This window comes from Dermacentor silvarum, chromosome 2, assembly GCF_013339745.2.
Source record: "Dermacentor silvarum isolate Dsil-2018 chromosome 2, BIME_Dsil_1.4, whole genome shotgun sequence".
Classification (NCBI taxonomy): domain Eukaryota; kingdom Metazoa; phylum Arthropoda; class Arachnida; order Ixodida; family Ixodidae; genus Dermacentor; species Dermacentor silvarum.
In genome coordinates, this window is record NC_051155.1 from 155,724,863 (window position 1) to 155,746,623 (window position 21,761).

Consider the following 21,761-nt stretch of genomic DNA (forward strand, 5'->3'; position numbering starts at 1 on the left):
TATGCCTTCTACAACCTCTGCCCCAAATCCTTGATAAGCTTTTACATAAACCTTTCATGTTACCGGTTTGCCATTATGTGAACATCCTCTCATTAACAATTTCATGCAGGCATATACAGTTATTGAAATGAGGACTGCAGATTCATGCTGCACTTATTTACAGGCTATCCAAAGTAATGATTTTAGTCGCAGTGCGAAACTTAGGAGAGTGTTTTTTGCATGAAACTGAGGGGTTTGTCAATTACCCCATGTTGAGTGACTGAAGAGATGTTAAAGGGGTAGTAAATTTTCTTGACTATTCATTTTTTTGCGTTAAATAAAGGTCCTAGACCTCAAAACCCTAGAAAAAATAATGACATACTTCAGAGCACTCTAAATAATTTAATATTGATAGCTTTTATACAGACAGTTTCAGTTTCATTTCTAGTCAAGTGGGAGCAGGACATTGCAACGTTCTGACACTCGCTCCAGCTCGCTCGGTCGCCTCATATGCTGCTATTCGTTGTGACGGCCGATGTAGTAGCATAGCGGATGACCAAGAGAGCTGGACTGAGTATCAAAACGTCGCAATGTACTGCTTCCACATGACCACATACTGCATCGGGACGTCATGACACAGTAGAAACAAAATCAAAACTGGCTGTGGAAAAGCTATTATATGAAGTTATTTAGAGCACTGTGAGGCTTGTTGCTATTTTTTCTAGGGTTTAGAGGTAATGAGCCTAATACAAAAAAGAAGACTAAAAATATGTGTCAGTACGTCCTTAATAAATTTGTGTAGCGTGATGCCTGCAGCAAGTACGAGGCACCTGCTCTACACAAAATGTACCTCCATGTGCATCAATGTACAAAAAAAAATAAAAATAATAATAATAAATAAAAGCGATTGCATGACATTATTTATATTTAACATTTTGCTACACGTATTTCGTTTATATTTCGTCCACTTGAACTGTACACTGTATATTGTAGTTTAGCACTTATTGTTTCTGCTGTTCGTGAGAGAAAAAATTCGTACTCCATTGCGGTTAGGCATGTACTAATGGCTTTGCAAACTTTTCAGGTCTTTGTGAACTTTGCACGACAACAGTGTGATGAATCAGCGCAAGTCGAGCAAGAAAGGCCAGCGGACACATCCACTGTTATAGAAAAAAATGGCTTTATCAGCGACGAAGTACCTGCGGTCACTCTTCACAGATCCAATCAGCTGCCAACAGCAGAAAAGCATAATTTGAATAATGAAGCGACGAAGTTTTGACCGGTGCACACAACAGTGGCAGGTCCCTTTAATTGCCCGTAAGTCCAAGTATGATAACGCTGCTCTTTTCTCAAACTGGAGGAACGAGCAGCACGTAGGGCATTTTACATCAGCTATGCAAGAATGAAAGGTCTCATTTTTCTCTTCATCATCTGGAAGCGTACGGTCCATGACGACCTCTCGCTGCCAAAACTATGCATTCTCTGCATCCCAACACATCAAACACCATGGAAGTGTGCAGTATGTTTGACGTTTCAAGTGTGTTGCACCAGCTGCATCAAGTGCTGCTGTAAAACTGTGAACTGTAAATAAAGTGCATGTGAAGAATGATTTGCATTTCTGACTCGGTTGAAACCTCCATAAGGTTTCACCTTGGTAGTTTGTTTGCATTTGTTTTTTCTAATAGCGATATACCTGAGTGCACCTGCCGATGATACTACTTAATTTTTTTTTCAAGAATCAACAATCATTTCATTTTTTCAGAAGGAAAAGTACAGATAGTATATTATGCATCTAGAGAGAGTCCCAAAATTAAAGATTGCACTGGGAACCTCACACTCGCCCTTGCCAATATATTGCTTTTAACAGGTGATTTTACACTGATATTTGTTGCAGAAACTTCCCAACTGCACTCATCAGTGGCACCACTGGTCACCATTGTATAAGCCAGTGAAGTTTTTTTCAGATAATAAGCTGCCTGCATCTGTTCTGAGCCAGTCAACCATATGGGACCGCACATCATCACACATGACACAACCAGCGAAATGCTGTTTCAGATATAACAAAAGAATAAAAACTTAATATAGGCAATAGCAAGCTACAAGATGGGCAGCCATACATTTCTCATAAGTGCTCAATGGGGTCCCCAATCTGTCCGCAGTAACACTGGTAGCTATGTTTAACGAGGATTGCACCCTCGATGAGGCACATTATAAATGTGAGAACCCAAATGGAATATTTCAAAATACGATTCCTGGTTGCATCAAACCAATTTAAATGATAAAATTAAGCTGTGTGAATTTTAATAGATCTGTAAAAAATTAATTATGCTACTTTATACACGTACTCAACAGACAGACAAGAAACTTTATTCAACAAAAAAACACATAAAACTGCACATGTTAAAAAACATTTCTTATTTTATTGTCACTTAAAAATTAATTGCTTGCTTTTTCTTGAAATAAGTTGCTGTGAGGAATTTAACCCTTTAGCCACTAGCCTGAGTTACACTCGTCTTAGTTGTTTATACATATATCACCGAAGACGAGCCGTACTCATCCATGATAAAGTTTCTTCCGCTTTGTTTGTCGGAGATGAGTCGCGCTCTTTAACTTCGTTCACGGCATGCATTAGAATTTCAACACTGAAAATTTTTTTTTTCAGTGCTTTCAATCCATTTAATTATTATCTGTTCAAATAATTACGTTGGAACCTTACAGCTGTGCTGAGGGAAATCTCTTGGTCAGAGGAGATATTGTTCATTCATATTTCGGATGAATTTATGCGATAAACTGCACACGTAATATATTTTTTGAATCTGGATATACCATGCCACAATTTGCTGGAATAAAGAAATGGTAAATTGTGTATACATTTTTGCAAAAAAACTTGGGAGTTAAAAGCTTCAAGTCTGCGATAAAGAAATGTGACTCTGGGAGAACGCATTTCTAGAAGAAATGTGACTCTCAAAACGTAAATACACCAGCGTAAGCCTGTTCAAAATATTGTGAGCTCTGCTTTGTTTTAATGCATTGGCACTGTGCAGATCATGCAACAAGCCCAAAATTCAATTCGTTGACAGAACAGAGGGCAAGGAGGTGGGCTGCCAGCAAGGGAGGAGGAGGAGTGTTGTCAGAGGTCATGTGATGGGGTGAAGTCAGCTCCAGAGAGGAAAGGGAACGGAGCAGATTATGGAGCAGTGGCAGCGGAACAGATGCACCGGCAACGCAGCACATGAGCTGCCCTTGCTGAAAGAGTGTGTAGAATGGCTTTTATGAAACAGAGGAACAAAGTTCACAATAAGTCATCAATAGAAGGAGAAGTTTCATGCAGAGGTCGGCAAACAATCGACTAATATGGGGATTTGCCAACGCCAATGCATTACAGTTGCTCAAGTGTAGCTCGAGTGAGCTGGAAAACGAACCAGCTACTTTGAACCCCACACATACACACACTCAGAAAATAGCACTATATTTTGTCCTCTTTTGGTTAAGCATACCTGTGGGAACCAGTTAAGTTATCTGTTAGATGCCATCCAGTTTTATGCTGTTATCTTGTCCCATTATACAGCTGTGCTGGAACTAACAAGTTTTCTTGGAAATGTACAGACAAAAAAGAAAAAGCCTAAACTCCAAACCACAGCATCTTTAGCATACTCTTTTCGCAGCACACTTAACAGCCATTCTGCAGTAGCCTTCAGCATGGGTCACGAGAACTCGCGTGCTGTTACCTATAGATCAGATTTTCCGAACTTCCATGTTATGTATTGTGAGCATGACAAATAATGCTAACTTGTAGCAAGAGCTCAAAATTGCACTTTAAGTTACCTTGGAATGTAAAGAAAAACGTAAAATTGCACAATTGCACATTGCGCTTCACTTACACAAGGCAACATAGGCAGAGGGCTATTTAATTGGCAGCATAATCTCCTCTTTGATGACAACAGTCGTCACAACCTGAAAAAGTGCCTTCTTTTACTTCTTAGCCGAGTTGGGAATAAACCATTTACCTCGAACCATACACACAAATATGCTATAAGTGTTCTCATTGTTGGCGCACAGGATCATCCTCTCAAGAATGTGGACTCTATAAAAATTCATATTTGTTATCGTGCCTTGGTCCATGGGCTGGAATGCCGCAGTCGTATTTGCAAGAAGGTAAATGAGCTCAATGGCTTCCAACTCGTCTACCTTGTGTGCCAAGCAGTTATCAATGATGAGGAGAACATGTCTGTTGGCCAGTTCCAACTTTCAATCTAGCTTTCTCAACCACTGCTTAAACTGCTCACCCATCATACATGCCTTCTTATTTGCTGCATAGTGTGTGGACAGTGTGCATATGTATGCTGTAAATTAACTAGGCACTATAAATTTCAAAGAACATTTGCCTACAAATTGAACATGCATGGTGTCATGGATACAAATGTACACTCAAAGAGAACGCTTATTATGCAGCCATATTGTGATGTTCTTCGAGACCCGCATTCTGTAACCTTTGTATACCACATTTTTTAAACTTCTAGTTGCCTAGTCTGAACGTGACTTGAACAATGCTGACCTGAAACACAAGGTCACGATTCCCTGTCTAGTTAGCTGATAGTGTAAAGAAACATAAAGTAAAATCACACAATTCCACAGGAGGCAGCATGGTCGGAGGGCTGTTAACACTCGCCTTGGTGGTCTTGACACAAGTGGGACTGCTGCGCATGAGCACTTTCATGCCAGTCTGCCAAGCAAAGCATGTCTCGCACATGGGACACTTGTGTGGCTTTTCATCCATGTGCACGTGCACATGATCATCCCGATTGACTTATTTTGTGAATCTGGCTGGGCACAGGTGGCACGGGAATGGCTTGCCCCATTTGTGCTACTTCAGGTGCTGCTGCAGCATCTTCATCTGTTCGAAGGTCTTGTCGCACTCAGGGCAGTGGCAGAGGTCCACTCCTCTTGTGTGTAACTGCTTGCGTCTGTCCAAACTTGCAGAATTTAGATGGTCACAGCTTGCACGGAAACCGCATCTCAGCCATTCAACAGCAGAAAAGTGTTGCAATAGGCTTGGGCACTGTGAAGAACAGCGGGACCAACAAATAGCGACGACCTAAGTGCAGAAGCTGGATAACAGATTGGACACTCGGGTTGCAGCTATGGTAGTGCCATTCAAACTGAGACGAGACATGCAGAAATTTGCAGTTTAGCTAGGCAAGAAATAAGCTGCTTTAGCAATTTACCTGTCAGCGATGTCAGTACTGACAGCTACAATGTCACTATACCCTCGCTGTGAGTGAGTATGGCTATGAGCAGTGGCTGTTGGGAAAGATGCTTGAGGTATTGTGGCGTGAGTTGCCAAAAATAGAAGGATTGAGAAAAAAAAAAAGTTGCAGGTTCAATGCCTATGTTAAAATCTATGTGAAGCGAAGCTGAAGTAGTTAACTAAATGCTACACAACTAACCAGGATGTGCACAATTATGTTAATTTTCATTCCATACAAGATGTAATCTGATGAAATACATATGTTTATGCACTGTAAAGGTCAAAATCTTTATCTCATGCAGTATTTCTGTCTATGCACTAAACTGTTCACATGCTATGCTGAACCGCAATGCCAAATCAGGTAGGCGCGCTCTGTGAGAGATTGTTCAATATTCCACAAGGAATGCCGTGCAACGTATGAAATGGAAACTGATTATCAACTTTGGGTCAATTTGGCAATTATCGGCCCATTGGGGAGTACTGAAAAATAAAAGTTCGACTAGAAATATTGTCAAAACTGGCCTCAAGTACTCCTCACACTTCCCAAAGCAAACAATGCAAAATAAGTGCTTTAGTAAACTTGGCTACACAAATTTTTAAATGACAGTAGCAGTGAAGACACAGGGGCTTCTGTCAGGTTGTGTAGTTTTTCGTACCAACATCTGTGCTGCTTTAACGATACCTGAAACGCTGGCACAAGCTGAGGAGTGTACATTGCTTTGACTATAATGTTCAACTAATATCCAGTGCAACATTACTTTTTACGGCAGTAAATTGCTTTTATCTTAGCGTTCCGACAGTGTACGTACAGCTTATTATGAGAAATCCTTCTCGTTATTTCGGAGTCCACACTTACAAAAATATACACAGTCCATTTCAGACAAAACTTCACCCGAAGTTTGACTAGCAGTCTAATCTCTTACTTTTTCAGCACAGCCTTTGAAGATACCCTTCATCATTACTGTTCAAAACTGTAAACTACAGTACTGTACAAATGCTGTACAAAGCATGCGTAGTATCCAGCATCATTTCAAGGTGCACGAAAAGGCCAGCTTGCTTACAGAGCTAAGCTGATCGAGCACAGTAATAGATTATGATGAAGTTCGTGGATGTACCCTAACCTGACAACTATTTTGTCAGAAGCCTAAAGAATGTGCTCACTGCAAAGAGTCAAAACAAATGCTTCCTGCCCAATAGGTGCATACTTGTCCTCGTTCTTGCAAAGCCACGGCTTTCCCACACAGCATGGGCTTCAGTGTGGCTAATATTCATGCCAACCAATCTGAATTCTTGTATTCAAACTTAGACAAGTTGAAAACCAAGAGCAAGGCACATTTTGTATATTTTCGATTTTTTTTCGCTTTATACTTTTGGTAAGAATCACAAATTATTCTTTTCAATCCCACTTCACTGGGTGCTTCATTGAAATTTCACATACGAATTCTTAAAAGCTCTTAGAGTACTTAATGCTGCATTACTTCCATTCGCAACAATAATGATCAAGCTAAAATTATGTGAATAATGGTATATAATAAACTAATACTAGATGATAAAATAAAATGGCAAATCATAAATTCACTGACATCAAGCATATTTCTGGTAGCATAAAAAGAGTTAAGTGCCAAAGAGGGGGCTCGGGACTAATTTAAGTTACACAAGCGTTATTGCATTTCTGTCTCCTTTGGAATTCAACCTTCCCAGTCAGGAATCGAATGCTTAACCATGTGCTCTGCAGCAGATTGTCGTAGCCACTGAGCCAATACGAAGGGTAATTTGCTTTACTAGAAGCATATAGTACAGACACTGCCTTCCATCATGTTTCAGTGGACTCGTCAGAGCTCACCCTCGCTCGATATCCATGATGGCTATGCCTCATGACGTTTCAGTGCTGCTTGTCAGTGATATGACAGAGATTATCCTTCGTAGCAGGGCTGCTGGCTCAGATGTTTCCTTTCCTTCCCCATGTCTAGAGGGCCCTGCAAAACAGCATGCACAGCTTTTTTCTTTTTACGATACTCAGTGACTGTAATACATGCCAACATGTGAGCTTATCTTCTTTCCTCAAATGATGTCTGCATACTACTTTCCTGCCAGGAGCACTATGCACATAGAAACAACTACTGATGTGCCTGAGAGGAAAGCAGCAGGCACAGTTTTCTGAAGAAAGGAAATGAACATGCAAATGAGACCTCAAGAGGTGCAAATTGTTCAACTGACACAGTACAGTATAGACCACTTATAACGTAACCGCTTATAGTGCAGGACCGGATATAATACGGTCTTTTCAGACTCCCGTTAATTTTCCCATCGCACTCCATGTATACGCATATCACTTATAGTGCAGTTGCGGGACACGAAATACCGGTTACAAAGCGGCACCCTGGAAGTTCGGCAGTCAACCTAGACGGCAAACGCTCCCCTCAAGCGACAAATACCGTATTTACTCGAACCTAACGCGCACTTTTTTCTGATAAAACAGGTCCAAAAGTTGCGTGCGCGTTAGAATCGAGAACGACCCTAAATCTGCGTTACCATATAGCCGTCGGCATTTCAAAATGACCGCCTCACATGCGCGTCGAGCTATAGCTTCTCTCGAGGCTATCTACTGTAGCTTCCTCCATGTGCTGCAGTACACGTGCTTAGGCAATAGTCTACCGTCTGTCTTCACGTTCTCTGCGTCTGCTCTATCAGCATGAAGTACCGAGTTCATCATGATGCCGCATTTAAAAGGAAAGGGATAATGTGTGCGGAGACGAACGGAAATCGGGCCACATCAAGGGCGTTCGGAGAATCCAAAACTTGTGTTCGGGACTGGTGCAAACAGAAGGAGACGATTTTTGACAGCAAAGCAGTGCGGAACGGTTTCATGGACCAAAGCAGGACGTAATCTGCGACGATCCACTTCGGCGATACGATCGCCTTGGCCCTATCTTGAAAGAAATCTGCGACGGGGAAAATCCGCCGCGCGCCGTGTTTTCTCCGCTTATAGGTCGCGTTGAAGTGAGAGGCATGATAGCACGAAGGTCAATTCGCTCGCCGCACTTAGTCACTCGAGCATTTTGACAGTTCGTTTCCGCGGTGAACGAGCAAGATGTGCTCAAGTTTGCTTGTGCGCTGGTGACACCGTGCTTGTTAATTTATTTAGTAAGCGAATACGGAACCTAGAGCACGGTGACAGCAACGACAGAAATGTGCCTGGAGTGTCCATTATAGAAATAAAATAGTAGTTGTTTTGGTTATAGTGCGGTACCGCTTATAGTGCGGATATTCGCGACTTTGGCGACTTACGTTCTAAGCAGTCTACACTGTACTATGAAACAAGCTGCTGCAGGCAGCTAGGTCTAGAATATCCAAATGGTGCCAGCTTAGTGGCTCTCAGGGATAAAAATATGGTGTTTGTCACACACCCGTATCACAGGAATATGCTAAACCTATGAGCACATTATTGACTCTATGCTGGGATTTGACGTCCCAAAACAACACCTGGGGCTCTGAAGGATGCTGTAGTGGGCGGCTATATACAGGGATTTCTGTATTTCGGCATCGTCAAAATCTGGCCAGTGCTGCTAGGATGTTTTGTATCGATGCGTTCACATTGTAATGCCCACTCGATGGGTTCAAAAACTAAAGCTGTCAATGCAGTTTGAGAGCAGAGGGTGAGGAGGTGAACTCTAAGCAAGGTAAGAGGAATTATGTATGCGGTCACATGATGGGGAGGAGTCAGCTTAAGACATTGGTGCGAAACGAGAGGGCACAGTAAAGGCGACATTTTGCAGGTACAACACCCATTGAAGTGATGCATAAGTTCATTTGGAAGAGAGAGCTAGGTGAAAATTCACAGGAAGTCATCGACAGAAGGTTTAGTTCTATGCTGATGTCGGTGGCCGTTTATCGAATAATGGAGACGTGTCAGTGCCAACACATTACGGTTATTCAAGTGTAGCTTGAGCAAGAGTGACCACTAAAAGATGTATGTGTCATACAGACAAAGCAGCATTACTAAAAAACAAAATAACAGGTAGCAGGTGGTTTCTGTGACCATGAACCAACTAACTTGCCATTCAATTATTGCTACTCGTAGATCACAGCCATACCACTAAACTTTTCACCAACTGTCGCATAATAAAAGTGGGGACAAATTATAGCGGATTATGCGAGCATGTGTCCAAGTGCATTCTCACACCCTCTGATGAAGGAAGCACCTGGTCTTGAGACCATTGCTAGGGCTACTGCCTGGCTGGTTTTCCACCGGCACAAGCAGCTTTTCCCTCACAGTGCCAGCTGCCGGTTCGACCTCACACCTAAATTTCTTTTGCGTTTTTCTGGATCCATCTAAATCAGTGCATTATTAAGCTGCATCGCAAGTGTTGTGTTTGGCGTTCAATAATATGGACAACTGAAATGCCACTCGTGAATCCATGCCCAATCGTTTACACTTCCCCTAGTTCTTTTAAGTACTATTATGGATTTGTTGTCATGGAGGCTTCTACGTATTGCTGCATTTTTTTTAGACCACAGCATGAAGATTTCAACTTTGCATGAAGATAATGACTTCTAATAAATTTCAATCAGGCATTACTTTGTGCTCATCATATCAATAGCTTGTTCTTATGATGTTTGCATTTTTCTAAATACTTTTCACAAAATGGTACATCCCCTCCTTCATACCTCACCCCCGCCACGCACCTAGGGGTGGTGTTGTTTTTTTTTTGTATTTTTCTCAAACGGAGTACAGAAAGCACATCCGACTCTACACGCTTTTGTCAGATTTATGTAAACACCCTGCACAGTAGGAAATCTACCCTGTCTCATTTTCTTGTCCCCATTGTGTTGTACTCATTTTACATACTATGTACCAACTAGCCTAACAGCAAACTCTCCCATTGCCACCATTGTGGAGTGGTGTGCATTTGTTGAAAATGCATTGACATACCCTTTATATCACTTAGCAACCATGCGGTTGTTCGTTCTGACAGCATGTAAAACTAAGAGTTAACGCATTTCGTAGAATCTCTAACAAAGTCACAAAAAGTGAAAACCAGACTCGTGAACACTAGCTCCTCTGGTACAGTGCATCTGTGACACCGTGGAAAAATCTACCGGAACTGTTACAGAGCACACAGGCAGCCAACCAACGCCACTCCTCTTGCCACACAGCCCCTCTTGGCTGTGCGGGACGCAGCTCTCAAAACTGTTTGGCTTTCTAAGCAGGTGGGCCATCGGCCCTCACAACTTGGCTACTCTACAAGCAATAAACACAATGACAGGAGCCCTGCAAAGAACCGCTCAGTGATCAATGTTTCACAAATAAGTTTTAAATAAGCAATGCTTTCTTTGCCTCTTACATCGACTTTCCTGCTGCTGTCTTGCCGAATGAGTGAGTCATACAAAAAGTAATGTCGTCACGCTATATACCCTTGTCATCCCTGCTGGCTGCTGGCTACAGTCTTGCACAATTGGCCGGTACTAGACATATAGTGCAAACAATCATTGGATATAGTGCAAAATAAGGCAGCCCACAGTACCAGACGTGGTGCAAACACCGGATATAATGTTAATTAAGGTGGCCCACAGCAGCAAGTGATGCAGGTAAGTGTGGATGTCAGCTCAACAACCAACACACTGTCGTCGTCATTTCACCGATTTCATCCCATTTTGATCATTTGTTCGTTGTGATGTCATTGTCATCTTTCCGCTAATTTCACTCTGTCGCTATCACTGTGTTGTCATGTCGTTGTCATCACACTGCCGTCTTCGCGCAGTCATCGACATGTCGTAATCGGTCTGTTGTCATCAATCCATCATCACCACCGGGTCGCTGTCATGGTCATTCTGCCATAGTGATTCTACAGTCATCATCCCATTGTTGTAATGCTCTTATCATCATGCCGTCGTCATCATACAGTCATCATCATGTCGTCATAGAAGTTCCAGATCCGTGATTCGCTTTGTCACACCAGCGGCATTTTTCCAGCATCGGCCTCATGTTGTCATCATACCATCGTCGTCATCCCATAGCCACCACATATTCGTCAACACATTGTCGCCACTCCAGCTTCGTTCCACCATCGTCGTCATCCTGTGGTCGTCATGCAGCCATTGTCACATCATCTCCACCACACTATAGCGTCATCATCCCATGGTCTTCGCACCGTCGTCACTCTAGTGTTGTCATCATGTTGTTGTGGTGGTTCCATCGTGGTCATTTTGTCGTAGTGATTCCAGTGTCGCCATGCCTTTATTGCCATTTCATCATGATATTGTCATCTTCACGTCATCGTGGTCATCCCATCATCATCATGCATGTCATCATGCTCCCAGTGGAAATGCCCATCTGGGTTGTGTGGTCTCTATACTTGCAAATGATTGCTAAGCAGCAACAGCTGGCATTCTTCACAAACACCAATGAAAGCTTCGTGTAAACCGACTCCCACAGTGCGTGGGATCCAGAGATTTTCTGTCCTTTTTTTTCTCCCATATCACCACCCCCTCCATTCAGGTGTCAGAAGACTGAAGCTAGACAAGAAGCACTTTCCTTCCTTCCGTAACAGCTCGGACGTGGTGACAAAGTTAGTTTGACGTGTGTAATGAATCTTAGAGGGACAAGTTTGTGACATTTTTTGTGGCCCCGCAACAACATATACCTTCTTTGTTTGTTCACTAAGTTAAGAGCCGTAAAGTAAAGAGACCTACAGCTAGCTCACAGCCTGTCGTTTCATATTTTATGCAGTCGTCATTATTTTTGAGTGCAGCTTTTAAGTGCCCGTTCCTGCGTTGAGCGTCAGCATAACCGAGCGAACGAGCACAGCGAAGGATGAAGGAGCGAACGCGGAGTGCAGCGGGGGATGAAAGACTGCGAGAGGGAAGAGCGCGCGAGGAGGAAAGCGGAGGAGGAGTATGGCGAAAGGGTGAGGAAGAAAACGGAGTGTCGGCGGCGAGCACGGAAACAAAGCGCTGGCGTGGGCTTCGGAGCCACTGCGCATGCGCTACATCGCCTGCGCCGCTAGGCGATGCGCTCTGCGCGAGCCACGTCTTCCCGTGTTCATGCTTCTTCTTCTTCTTTTTTGTCTGAACAAAGCGATGCAACCGCTGGAAATGCTTCGTCTACCGCTGCTGCTAGACAAGCTGCCCGAGCAGAGGCTCAGCGCCGCCGCTGGGAGGACCCTGTCGTTCAGAATCAAAATCTTTGCCACTGTATATTGCGAATTCAAAACACCTGAACAGCTGTGCTCCAATTTCGAATTAGGGAGTACCGCAATCGTCGGTGATTTTTTTTTCTTCGTGTCTGTGTTTTCGTGTGCGCACTTTTAGCGGCAGTGTTTCACAGCAAGTACCAGCTAGGCCAAGAGCAAGTTCTACATCATAAACCTTGCCGTTTAGTGAAGTGCTCCGTTTGAAACGAAATACTGATACAAGCACGTCACAAAGCCGCCGTAACAACATGAGTAGTTAGACAGTTACAGTGCGGTCACTAGTAATTCCCTATCATTAAATTTAACGTCAAATAACGAACCGATTGCTACTACTACTGCTACTACCAACGCCTCCAATAAAGACATATTTAGGAGGCGTTGCTACTACTATGGCGACGCACAACTCTGCCTAGATAGATGAATAGTAGTAGAGGAAAGTGTGAAGCAGTGAAGTCAGCTGATTAACTTCATTTGTCTACGCTTCAGACGACATATATTCAAAATGGCGCTCAGTGGGGCCGATCCGTGGTTTGTATTTGCTTTCTGCTTTTCAGGTTGTCATCGCTTACGCTGCGTGTGGCTTGAAAATTTGAATTCGTAGTTCTTCGGCGTGATCCTAAGCAAGTGTTTTCGCATACTGTGTTGAAGCTGCAGTTCACTGTCATCGCCAAGTCTAGTGTCGGTGCTTCGTGCCCGTCATATCTTGTCAACCCAGTCACATGAACACGAAGGCGTTTGCACGGTTTTTCTCGTTACGCAGATCATGTACTTCTGCTAAAGCAGGTGCCTTTGCTTTCAGGCTAACGGCTTATGATGCCTGCGAGACAAAAAGAAGAGAAATTATGGGTCTCATCATGCAGCGGAACCAGTACGGGCGACAGACCGCTGCATATGTGCAAGTAAGTGTGAAGTTGTGTTCTTCCTAATTTTGGCTTGAGATGCTTACATCATGACATCTTCAGTTTTATTTTGTCCTCGTCGCCTGCTTTGTGACGCATTCATTTGAGAAATTTAACTGAGAAGCGGGCATTTAGTGAATGCTGTGGATTAGTAGACGCTAAACACTCTTGTCAAACATGGTCAGATGTCCGGAGATTCGCAAGAATTGTTTGTGCCGAAATTATGACCGAATTTTTGGTCTTGTGTTTGAAACTTTAACGAAGAGATGTACTTTCGCTCTGCTAGTTTCATTTAACGAAGACAAACCCATATGTAAAGCTGTAAGTTAAGGCTGAGGCTACTCCCATGTTTCTATACTTTACCGCAAACCCATCATCTGTTGCCACCTTCTTACTCTCAACACAATTCTTTTTAGACCACTGGCAAGGTGCGCCAAATGATCCGACAATACATGATGGATGCGTCGAAGCTCCAAGAAGACCTATCCAAAAGTTCACTGTTAATGTATCCTTTAATATGCAATGGCATCGGGACAAGTGTGGATTGCATGATATGTCACTTTTGCCTTGACATGCACTTCCAGCACTACTGGAGAGGTGGAGCGGCGCCAGTACATGGCCAATACATTATTAACCAAGGGGCGCGAACTTGATGCTTTGCTGATGAGCAAAGCACCTACAGCTGGCCAACCTGGAAGGTTGTATTATGCACTTGCAGTAACATTTTCAATCTGGCTTTCACATTATTTTGCCAATCATATATACGTCAGTTGTTGGACCCATAATAGTTCTCATAGATGTGGTTTTTTGTATACTTGGTTGTGATATCGTTCATAAGCTGCCTGTGGTCAAGGCAATTTGTCCATTCTCAGTTGTGGTTACGCCTTAGCTCACCATTTCTTGCAAGGCTTTCTATAATAAGTTTTGCACAGCTGTTTGTTTGTTCTGTTCTATATAAATAGAAACGACTGCTGGTTCCTTACTCAGGTGTAGAGGTAAGCATGAAGTGCTTCTTTTTACATAATCAGTACGCTTACCAACTGCCATCATCAGCTTTTTCCCAGGCATCTATTATTTTTCTTGCAGTGTTGTCTTCTAATATCTGTGACAGCAGTAAATAATTGACATTACTACAGTCATTGTCATATATGTGCATGAAACTGCGTTAGGAACTTCTGGTGTATAGTTTCCTAATGCTCTACATGGTGTGGCATTGATGCCAAAACTGGATTTCTGAATAATGAGAATGTTATGATAGGGAGTTTTATAAGCAGGAAATCCGAAGTTTGGGGACGGTATCGTTCAGGTGTACAAAAGAATACAATGAAAGTACAATAGAATGCAAAAGACATAAAAATGAATTTGGGTTTTGGGGTACGCAAAGCTGCCTGGGGACATTACTTCGAAAACTCCCTAATGTTAGAAATGCACTTAATGTGAAGTGTAAATTACTGCATGTTGCAAGACCGAGCTGAATAAATGTTTCTTTAGTGTCTTTAATACTTGTGTCACACGGGCACATTTGGAAGGCCTTCCAGTTGACGGCCTTCGAAATGCCACAACTCTATCGACTCAAAGGAGTTGTCGCGCTGCTACACGGCACTTTTGAAAGGCCGTTGAGTGGTTCAGGCCTTTCTCGCAAAATTGTGTGGCGCTGTGGATCTTTATTTTCGTTTTCATGTTGCCAAAAGTTAAACAACATTAAAACCACTTATAAAAGCACTGTAAGTTATTTTATGTTTGTTTGTACGGTGAAATGGCGGCGATATGACTGCAGCCGGCAGCACATGGAGTAGAGGGAGAGTGTACTAGACAACATGGAGGAAGGAATGAACACAAGCACGTTGCTGTTGTCGAGAGTATGTACAGTTCGCACATATCAAGTGGCGAAGATACTTTATTGAATAATTAATAACACTCATATATAGTATTTTTAGAGCATTTTGGTTTGATTTGTTCTTTCTAACCATGGAGTATGAGCACACTGTGAACGAGAGGGCATGTTCGCGCTGTTTCCGCTTCCGTTGCTCAAAGGCCATTGAGATTTCGATAGAGTTGTAGGGTGGGGGGGCTCCGTTGACTCGATAGACTATTGACTCGGTGGCCTTCGAAACCGCCTGTGTAGCAGCTCGAACTTGACCTTTGAGCCAACTGACTATCGGTTGGAAGGCCTTCCAAATGCCCGTGTGGCACGGGTATAAGCCTGTTTTGAAAGCAAGCACCACTCACGGAATGCAACTTGTGTAACAGCCTCCTTTATCTTGCACTTCCAGGCAAGAGCTTCTGGGCACTGAACTATCCAGCGTGAGTGAGGGTGGTTGGAATGGAGAAGAAACTGAAGCCACGCAGAATCTTAATGTTGGTGAAATCAGGGAACAGCAGCAGAGGATACTCAGAGGTACTTGTTCAGGGCTTCTCTTCTTAAACCAGGGAAATGTAGTGTTTAACAGCATCTCGATACTCGAACTTATGTTCAGAAGGTGTCACTACTTTTTTTTTTATATGCTACAGGGCTTCAAGCTTACCATTTAACAAATACATAATTGCAGTATCCTTCAAAAAGACTGTCATGTAAATAATTAGCAGGTTTATGCTGATTTGTACACGTTTATACTTGAACGCGTACTAGGGATGGTGGTTTTCAAATGTGGTGGGCTGCATGCATAAGAAAAAAAACTGTGTTCTCCTTAAGTGTTTTCCTTGTCATATGGTTCACACAGCAGCAAGCAGCCCTCGTGGAGCTGCTTTGGATGTTTTTTTGTGAATTGATAGTTTGTGAAGGTTGCATTAAATGAAATAATGAAGTGGTACACAGTACCAGCAGCAGTATATGGATGTGGGACATTTGTTTTAGTAGATGTTGTATGATTCTGTTGTAACAGTGTAAACGTCAACATACTTATTTGTTTACTCAAAAACATCTGCACACTGGAAAAATGACTGAACTTTTTCCGTGCTTCACCAGGACAGCTTTGGCCCTGGTAACTGTCTCCCTAATATTGGGAAATAATGGCCTCTAAGGTCATCGGTGAAATGCAGGGCAAGGTGTTGTCATTGACCTTGGAGGTTGTGTAAAATTTTCACCTCTGAGGTCAAGTGTCGTGCGTGGGCCTTCTCAGGCCACTCCACTCAGGAGTTTTGGCTGTGCCAGTATAGAGCTGTGTTGCACGCAATATTCTAGTACATTGTAGTAGTGTTGCATGCACTTTTGAATCGAGTGCTCAGGTGCAGGCCATGTCGTCTGCTTGGTTGAATCACTCAGCGGCCTGGTGGCTGTGGCCTATTTATCGGTTCAGCGTTCAACTACATAGCTTGCTCTTAGCTGACACTACAGATAATCAGGCAGGTCCAACGGGAGTTGAAAAGCACACGACTGTAGTATAGTGCTTGCAACAAATTTCATTGCACTGGACAACATTCTGGCAGGGTTGAAGCATTGTTGAAGAGGTTAGGGAGAGCATTTCCATGCCCACTGGAAGTGCCTGTGGTGTTGGCAAACATCATCCCTGCAAGCGGTGTCTGCATGGTGCCGTGCATTTCCACCATGCACTTAGAAGCTGTGCCACCTCACCGGCTGGTGCAAAAGTTCTATGCGCCACACCACAATTGAAGGCCGTGGTGCAGCAGCACGCTATTGTGCTAAGCAGCTGAGAGCTGTGGGTTAACTTTGCATGCAGACGTAGTTTAACTTTGACTGGCAAGAACACGCATTTTCAGATGGGCTTTTCACTACCGCATGCACATGCAGATTATATTGTTGCCGGTGAACTGACCGGCAACTAATTGTCTATTGCAATTACTGGAAGGATTGATGCCAGCACACAGGCTACAGTAGAATCGCTTTTCATCCTCAAAAGCTTCCGCGATGCTTGTGACATCACACGCCTCGCACTGAATTAAAACGAGATCAGTGCTCACAGCAGCTGCTGCAGATCAATCCGTGGTACCTGTCATGTATAGGTGTGACCACAAATTGTGACCAGACAGACCTACACATTCCTCCATGTATGCCATGGAGGAAGGAAACTTCCTCTGTGATGTATGCAGGCCTCAGTCCTGTATGGCTCCCACAGATGGCTATATTGATGGGGACTCTGTCGGTTCATTCGTTTGTTGCTATCTTGCATCGCACATCTTTGCCTCCACTGATTGGTTGTTGTTCGGCCCACACTCGCCGCCCAATTTCGGATGCCAAGCGCACATACGTGACACTCGGCGCACTCCAGGGGTCATCCAAATCAACCAGTGTGCAGTCAGTAAAATATGTCCGAATTAACGATAGTATGCTTGGAAAAACCAGAGGGTTAGTCCAAATTATCTGATTTTCTGAATTAACGAGGGTTGAATTAGGAAGATTTGACTTATTGTTTCATGTAATCAGGTGTGCATGTAGCTACAAAACATGTTGCTACTGTATTTAAATCCTTAGGCAGTAAGTAATTGTGCTGACTGTTCATGCTCCAGTATTCATTATTGTGCACCAGTAATGAAATTTATCTGCTCCAAGCTGCTTCAAAAATGAAATTTTGCCTACTTCAAAAATTGTTTGAAATTAATTTTGGCTGTCCTACTCCTGCATTGCAAAAGGACAAGTGTGGTGAGTAGATAGTGTGGTGACAATCTTGTCTGCAAAGTTTTGCACTGATGCGCTCTGCAAGAACATCTGAAAATTCTAGTGATAGCTTGTCCGGCCTTCTTGGAGGCTCAGGCTCTCCACCAGCTAAGATGTCGCTGCTCTCACCTCCATCTCGCATGGTGCACAAACAGTCAGCAACGTGGACACAGGATTTCCCGTGATATGTAGATTGTGTGCAAAGTGAGCACAGAAAATATTCCATGCAGCAAGAAAAAGAGGGATCGTGAATGTACGTGTCACAGGGGCCCTTCGCTTTAATACGGGAAAAATCATGGGATAAATGTCTCTTCTGGGACAGCACTATAGTGGGAGAGAGCCTGTGTTGTGAGGAAGGTAGCTCACCTCCTTGCTCCAGAAGGCAAGGTGTAGGTTGGTGGTACAATACCTTTATTTTACTGAGGCAGGGCCGCGATTTTGTAGCGATGCCTTCTGCTCGACTCTATGCCACTCTTATCCACCATTTGAGGCCGGCTGATCCCATTGATAACGCTGGTGGAGCATTGCTCTGACCACCGATGAAGCACGAAAAGTAATGGCATTGGAAAAGGCATGCATTGCTACAAAATTGCGGCCCAGGTCACTCCAAAGTCAATGATTGTGGAAAAGACTTGTCAAATGACAGTTGATTATTCATTATAGTAGCAGACTGCATGACATTCGGAAAATAAATCCCACCTGGAAATATTTGCGCACTTTTACTGCAGAAAAAGCAGCTTGGAAGTCTTGCACATCATATGATGAGGTCTTTGGTGCCACGGTTCGGTCATAACAAATATTAAGGAGCTTGGCCTTCAGCTTCTCTTTTTCTGTGCTAATTATTTTTCTCTAAAGCACTGGGAGTAGTTCTACAAGAATAATGCAGTGGGCAGGTGTGATTAAAATTTCATGTTTAGTGCCCCTTTGACAAAATTTTACTAATCCTGTCACCACTGAATAGTTTAGAGGTGCAATGCAAATTGAACGTTTCCTTACCTTTGGGGGAAGCCACATGCTTGTTCCTGTTTTGATGGCCATGTAACTGATTTGTGGAGGCTTTATTGTGCTTGTGTTGTTTTTGTGAACCTGTGAACTCATATTGAAAATTTTTTCCTCAATATTTCAGAACAAGACAGAGGCCTTGAAGGTCTTTCACATGTTTTGGGTCGTCAAAAAGAAATGGCCATTGGCTTCAATGAAGAGCTCAACCTTCATAATGGTAAAGGCTGGACAGCAATGCTCAAGGAACTGATTGCTGCAGTCAGCAATCACCAAGTGATGTACTTTTGCTGAAGCCTGGCTAAATGATCAAAGTTGTCATTATGATGTCTTACTTTTTCAGAGATCATCGACGACATATCTGAACACACTGACCGCATGAGGGAACGCCTTATAAGAGAAACAAAAAATGTGACTATAGTGGATAAAAAGTCCTGGAACCTGTTGTAAGTATCTTTGGCATCCTATAATGTGTAATTTTAATGTGAGTACTGTGATACTCTTCATCTTTTGGTATGCTCAGCTTCAACGCCCTTTATTTAGTCCTTATTCACTAAAAAGAAACAATAAGACTGTTACAACTGACAGAGTATTTTGGGAAACTCTATTTCACTAATTTTGCAGTAAGACGTTCATTGCCAGAAAAGAAAATGCTGGCCGAATTTCAATTTTCTTAAAATTTCGCACAGAAACACCGGTGCTGGTACACCAATGTGAGGTCATGGATTTCAAAGTATGGTATCGTATTCAGGCCATTGTGTCGCAGTAAATGTTCTCAAATCTTATTGTGTTCAGTCTTTGGCTCCTTTGTCGACATACACGGAAATGCTGCTGTTGTCACTTAACTGTGCTATTTGTACAAAAAGTTGGTTTTTCATGTTTGTAACACACCAGCCAACAATAAAAAATCAGCTTGAAATAGTGATTATGTCCCTGCGGTGTCTTTGGATCTCAGGTGGATGCAGCTCAACTTACTGTATAATGCAAGTTTTTTTTTTCTACATTTTTGGCCTCGGAATGCGTCTTGCGTTACATTTGAGTTTGTGACATTAATATAATGCATATTTGGTACCAGCTGCCACTGCACCTCACGCAAGAGCAGTGAGCTGGGAGTTGGTACCGTGCTGCATTTTGCGCCGTATCTTACTTCTCCTGATTTAAAATGCTGTTAGTGTCGTATCAATGTGGTTACGGCATATTAATTGCAACCCTGAGGAAGATCGATAGGCACTGTTGTGCAGGTGCGTCTTGCGAGCGGTCTTCAAAGTCGGCCGTTGCATCACCACGCCATTCGTGAAAGGCTTTGCCATATTTGTCTGTGTCGCAAGCATTTGTGAAGTGCTGTTGGTCCTAATGACCTTGGTGGGTGTCACAGAGGACGACGCCGTTCTCCGTGACACCCACCACCACTCACTCCGCCACTAAGAGTGACAGACTCCTCTCTATTTTGCGATGGTAGCTTGTTGTAGTGATGAATGAAGAAAAGCCCTGCAGGCATCCGCCTTTATGTGTCATTTCCTGTTTCGTTGCAGGCATCACTTTGCATTGTAATCTTATATATAATATATACATTTTTTCTTTTTCTGAATGGCCGAAAGTTCCCTTTTGCATTACATTTGTGGTGGCATTATATACATGCAAATACAGTATCTTTCTCCTATGCCTCCCTTTAAAGGATGGGAAGGGGGGACTCCTTTTTGGGATAAAGGGAGGGATCATCCATGATGTTGCTTCTGGTGAGCTTCCTCTCTATTGCAGTAAGGTCAGGTGCCACTGCCAAGCAGATGCACATGCAAAGGCTGGGCACTCATCTCTCCCTTGTCCTTGGGCGGTGTTTGTAACTCGAACAAACGCTCCCTTGTCTCCGTGGGGAGTTTGTGGGGCCATGCTTATTGATGAAGGCATGACATTGCCATTTTCGTGGTGCACTCCCTTTGTAATGGAGAGGGGAATTTCTCTCTCGCGTGGATATCGTTCAGGCTCCAGATTATAATGTCTGTTGATTTCAATCTTGTAAAATTCATTTTTTTTTTCATTTCTCACGCTAGTTAGTTAGTGTTCGGAGTTGTGCTCTAAATATTATATTTCTTTGCTCTTTCAGGGTACTGGGTTGTTATTGTCCTTCTGATGGTAGCCATTATTGTCGTTGCTGCTGTTAAGTTCTGAGAATGTGTTTGGTAAGGTGCCCTTCATTATTTTGCCCGTCTTACAGTTGTATTGTAATATTACAGCTATTTTCCTGAATTTCAGGGTGTTTCGTGGACCCGAGGATATTAATCACTATGAAAATCCTGCAGAGCCGATTGTAATGTACATAAGACGCATATATATACGTGCAGCGTTGCTTTTTATACTTTATATAGTAACCCAAGATTTAATAACCACACCTTGTGCCTATTCGAAGGCCTGTGAGTTAGTCTGCCTTTTTCACTGTACGCAATGAAATAATAAATTATTTTCTTACACAACGCATTTTCTTTTTTTGTTCACTTTCTTTTGTGATGCCTAATGAAATTGTTGTGTTGATAATGATGGGCATTGAAGCACCTTTAAAGTCTTCATGGCAAGTGTGTGCAGGTGCTCACAGATATTTTCAGAACAAGGTTGGAAACAAAAAAAATTGGGACGCTTAAGCTTGGCCTTTAAGAGTGGAACGCTGATAGTGTTATCGGGACCTGTTCGCATCGCATTTTTCTTTGAGTAGGTTTCACTGCAACATGGAACATGGGAAAGCCAGCTTACAAAGACCAAGCTTACATCGATCCCCTTAAAGTCAGCTTCACTTTTAAACAAATGCATTTCTCGGAAGACGTTTTTCTAGGGGCAATATA

At 42.9% G+C, this 21,761-nt stretch overlaps 2 protein-coding genes and 1 long non-coding RNA gene across 3 annotated transcripts in view; 2 read left to right on the plus strand and 1 right to left on the minus strand.

Annotated features, from left to right (window-relative positions):
- LOC119441948 (uncharacterized) overlaps nucleotides 1-1,588 on the plus strand; it is a 184,762-nt gene extending 183,174 nt beyond the window's left edge. The window contains 1 exon segment of the mRNA XM_037706628.2: nucleotides 1,064-1,588. Coding sequence (XP_037562556.1) covers nucleotides 1,064-1,258 — 195 coding nt within the window. The 3' untranslated portion in view covers nucleotides 1,259-1,588.
- An 86-nt stretch (nucleotides 1,589-1,674) lies between these two features.
- Nucleotides 1,675-11,605, minus strand: LOC125943192 (uncharacterized). The gene is made up of 3 exons (XR_007465637.1): nucleotides 10,573-11,605; nucleotides 7,071-7,203; nucleotides 1,675-5,038 (listed from the first exon to the last, which is right to left on the minus strand). It is a non-coding gene; the product is annotated as an uncharacterized LOC125943192 (long non-coding RNA).
- Nucleotides 11,606-12,823: 1,218 nt separating this feature from the next.
- Nucleotides 12,824-21,402, plus strand: LOC119441949 (syntaxin-8-like). Its single transcript, XM_037706629.2, is given in 10 exon segments — nucleotides 12,824-12,948; nucleotides 13,220-13,319; nucleotides 13,736-13,824; nucleotides 13,904-14,017; nucleotides 15,593-15,717; nucleotides 19,058-19,150; nucleotides 19,274-19,365; nucleotides 19,367-19,376; nucleotides 21,032-21,107; nucleotides 21,181-21,402. Coding segments are annotated over 9 exon segments (714 nt in total). The 5' UTR covers nucleotides 12,824-12,922; the 3' UTR covers nucleotides 21,097-21,107; nucleotides 21,181-21,402.
- The last annotated feature ends 359 nt before the right edge of the window (nucleotides 21,403-21,761 follow it).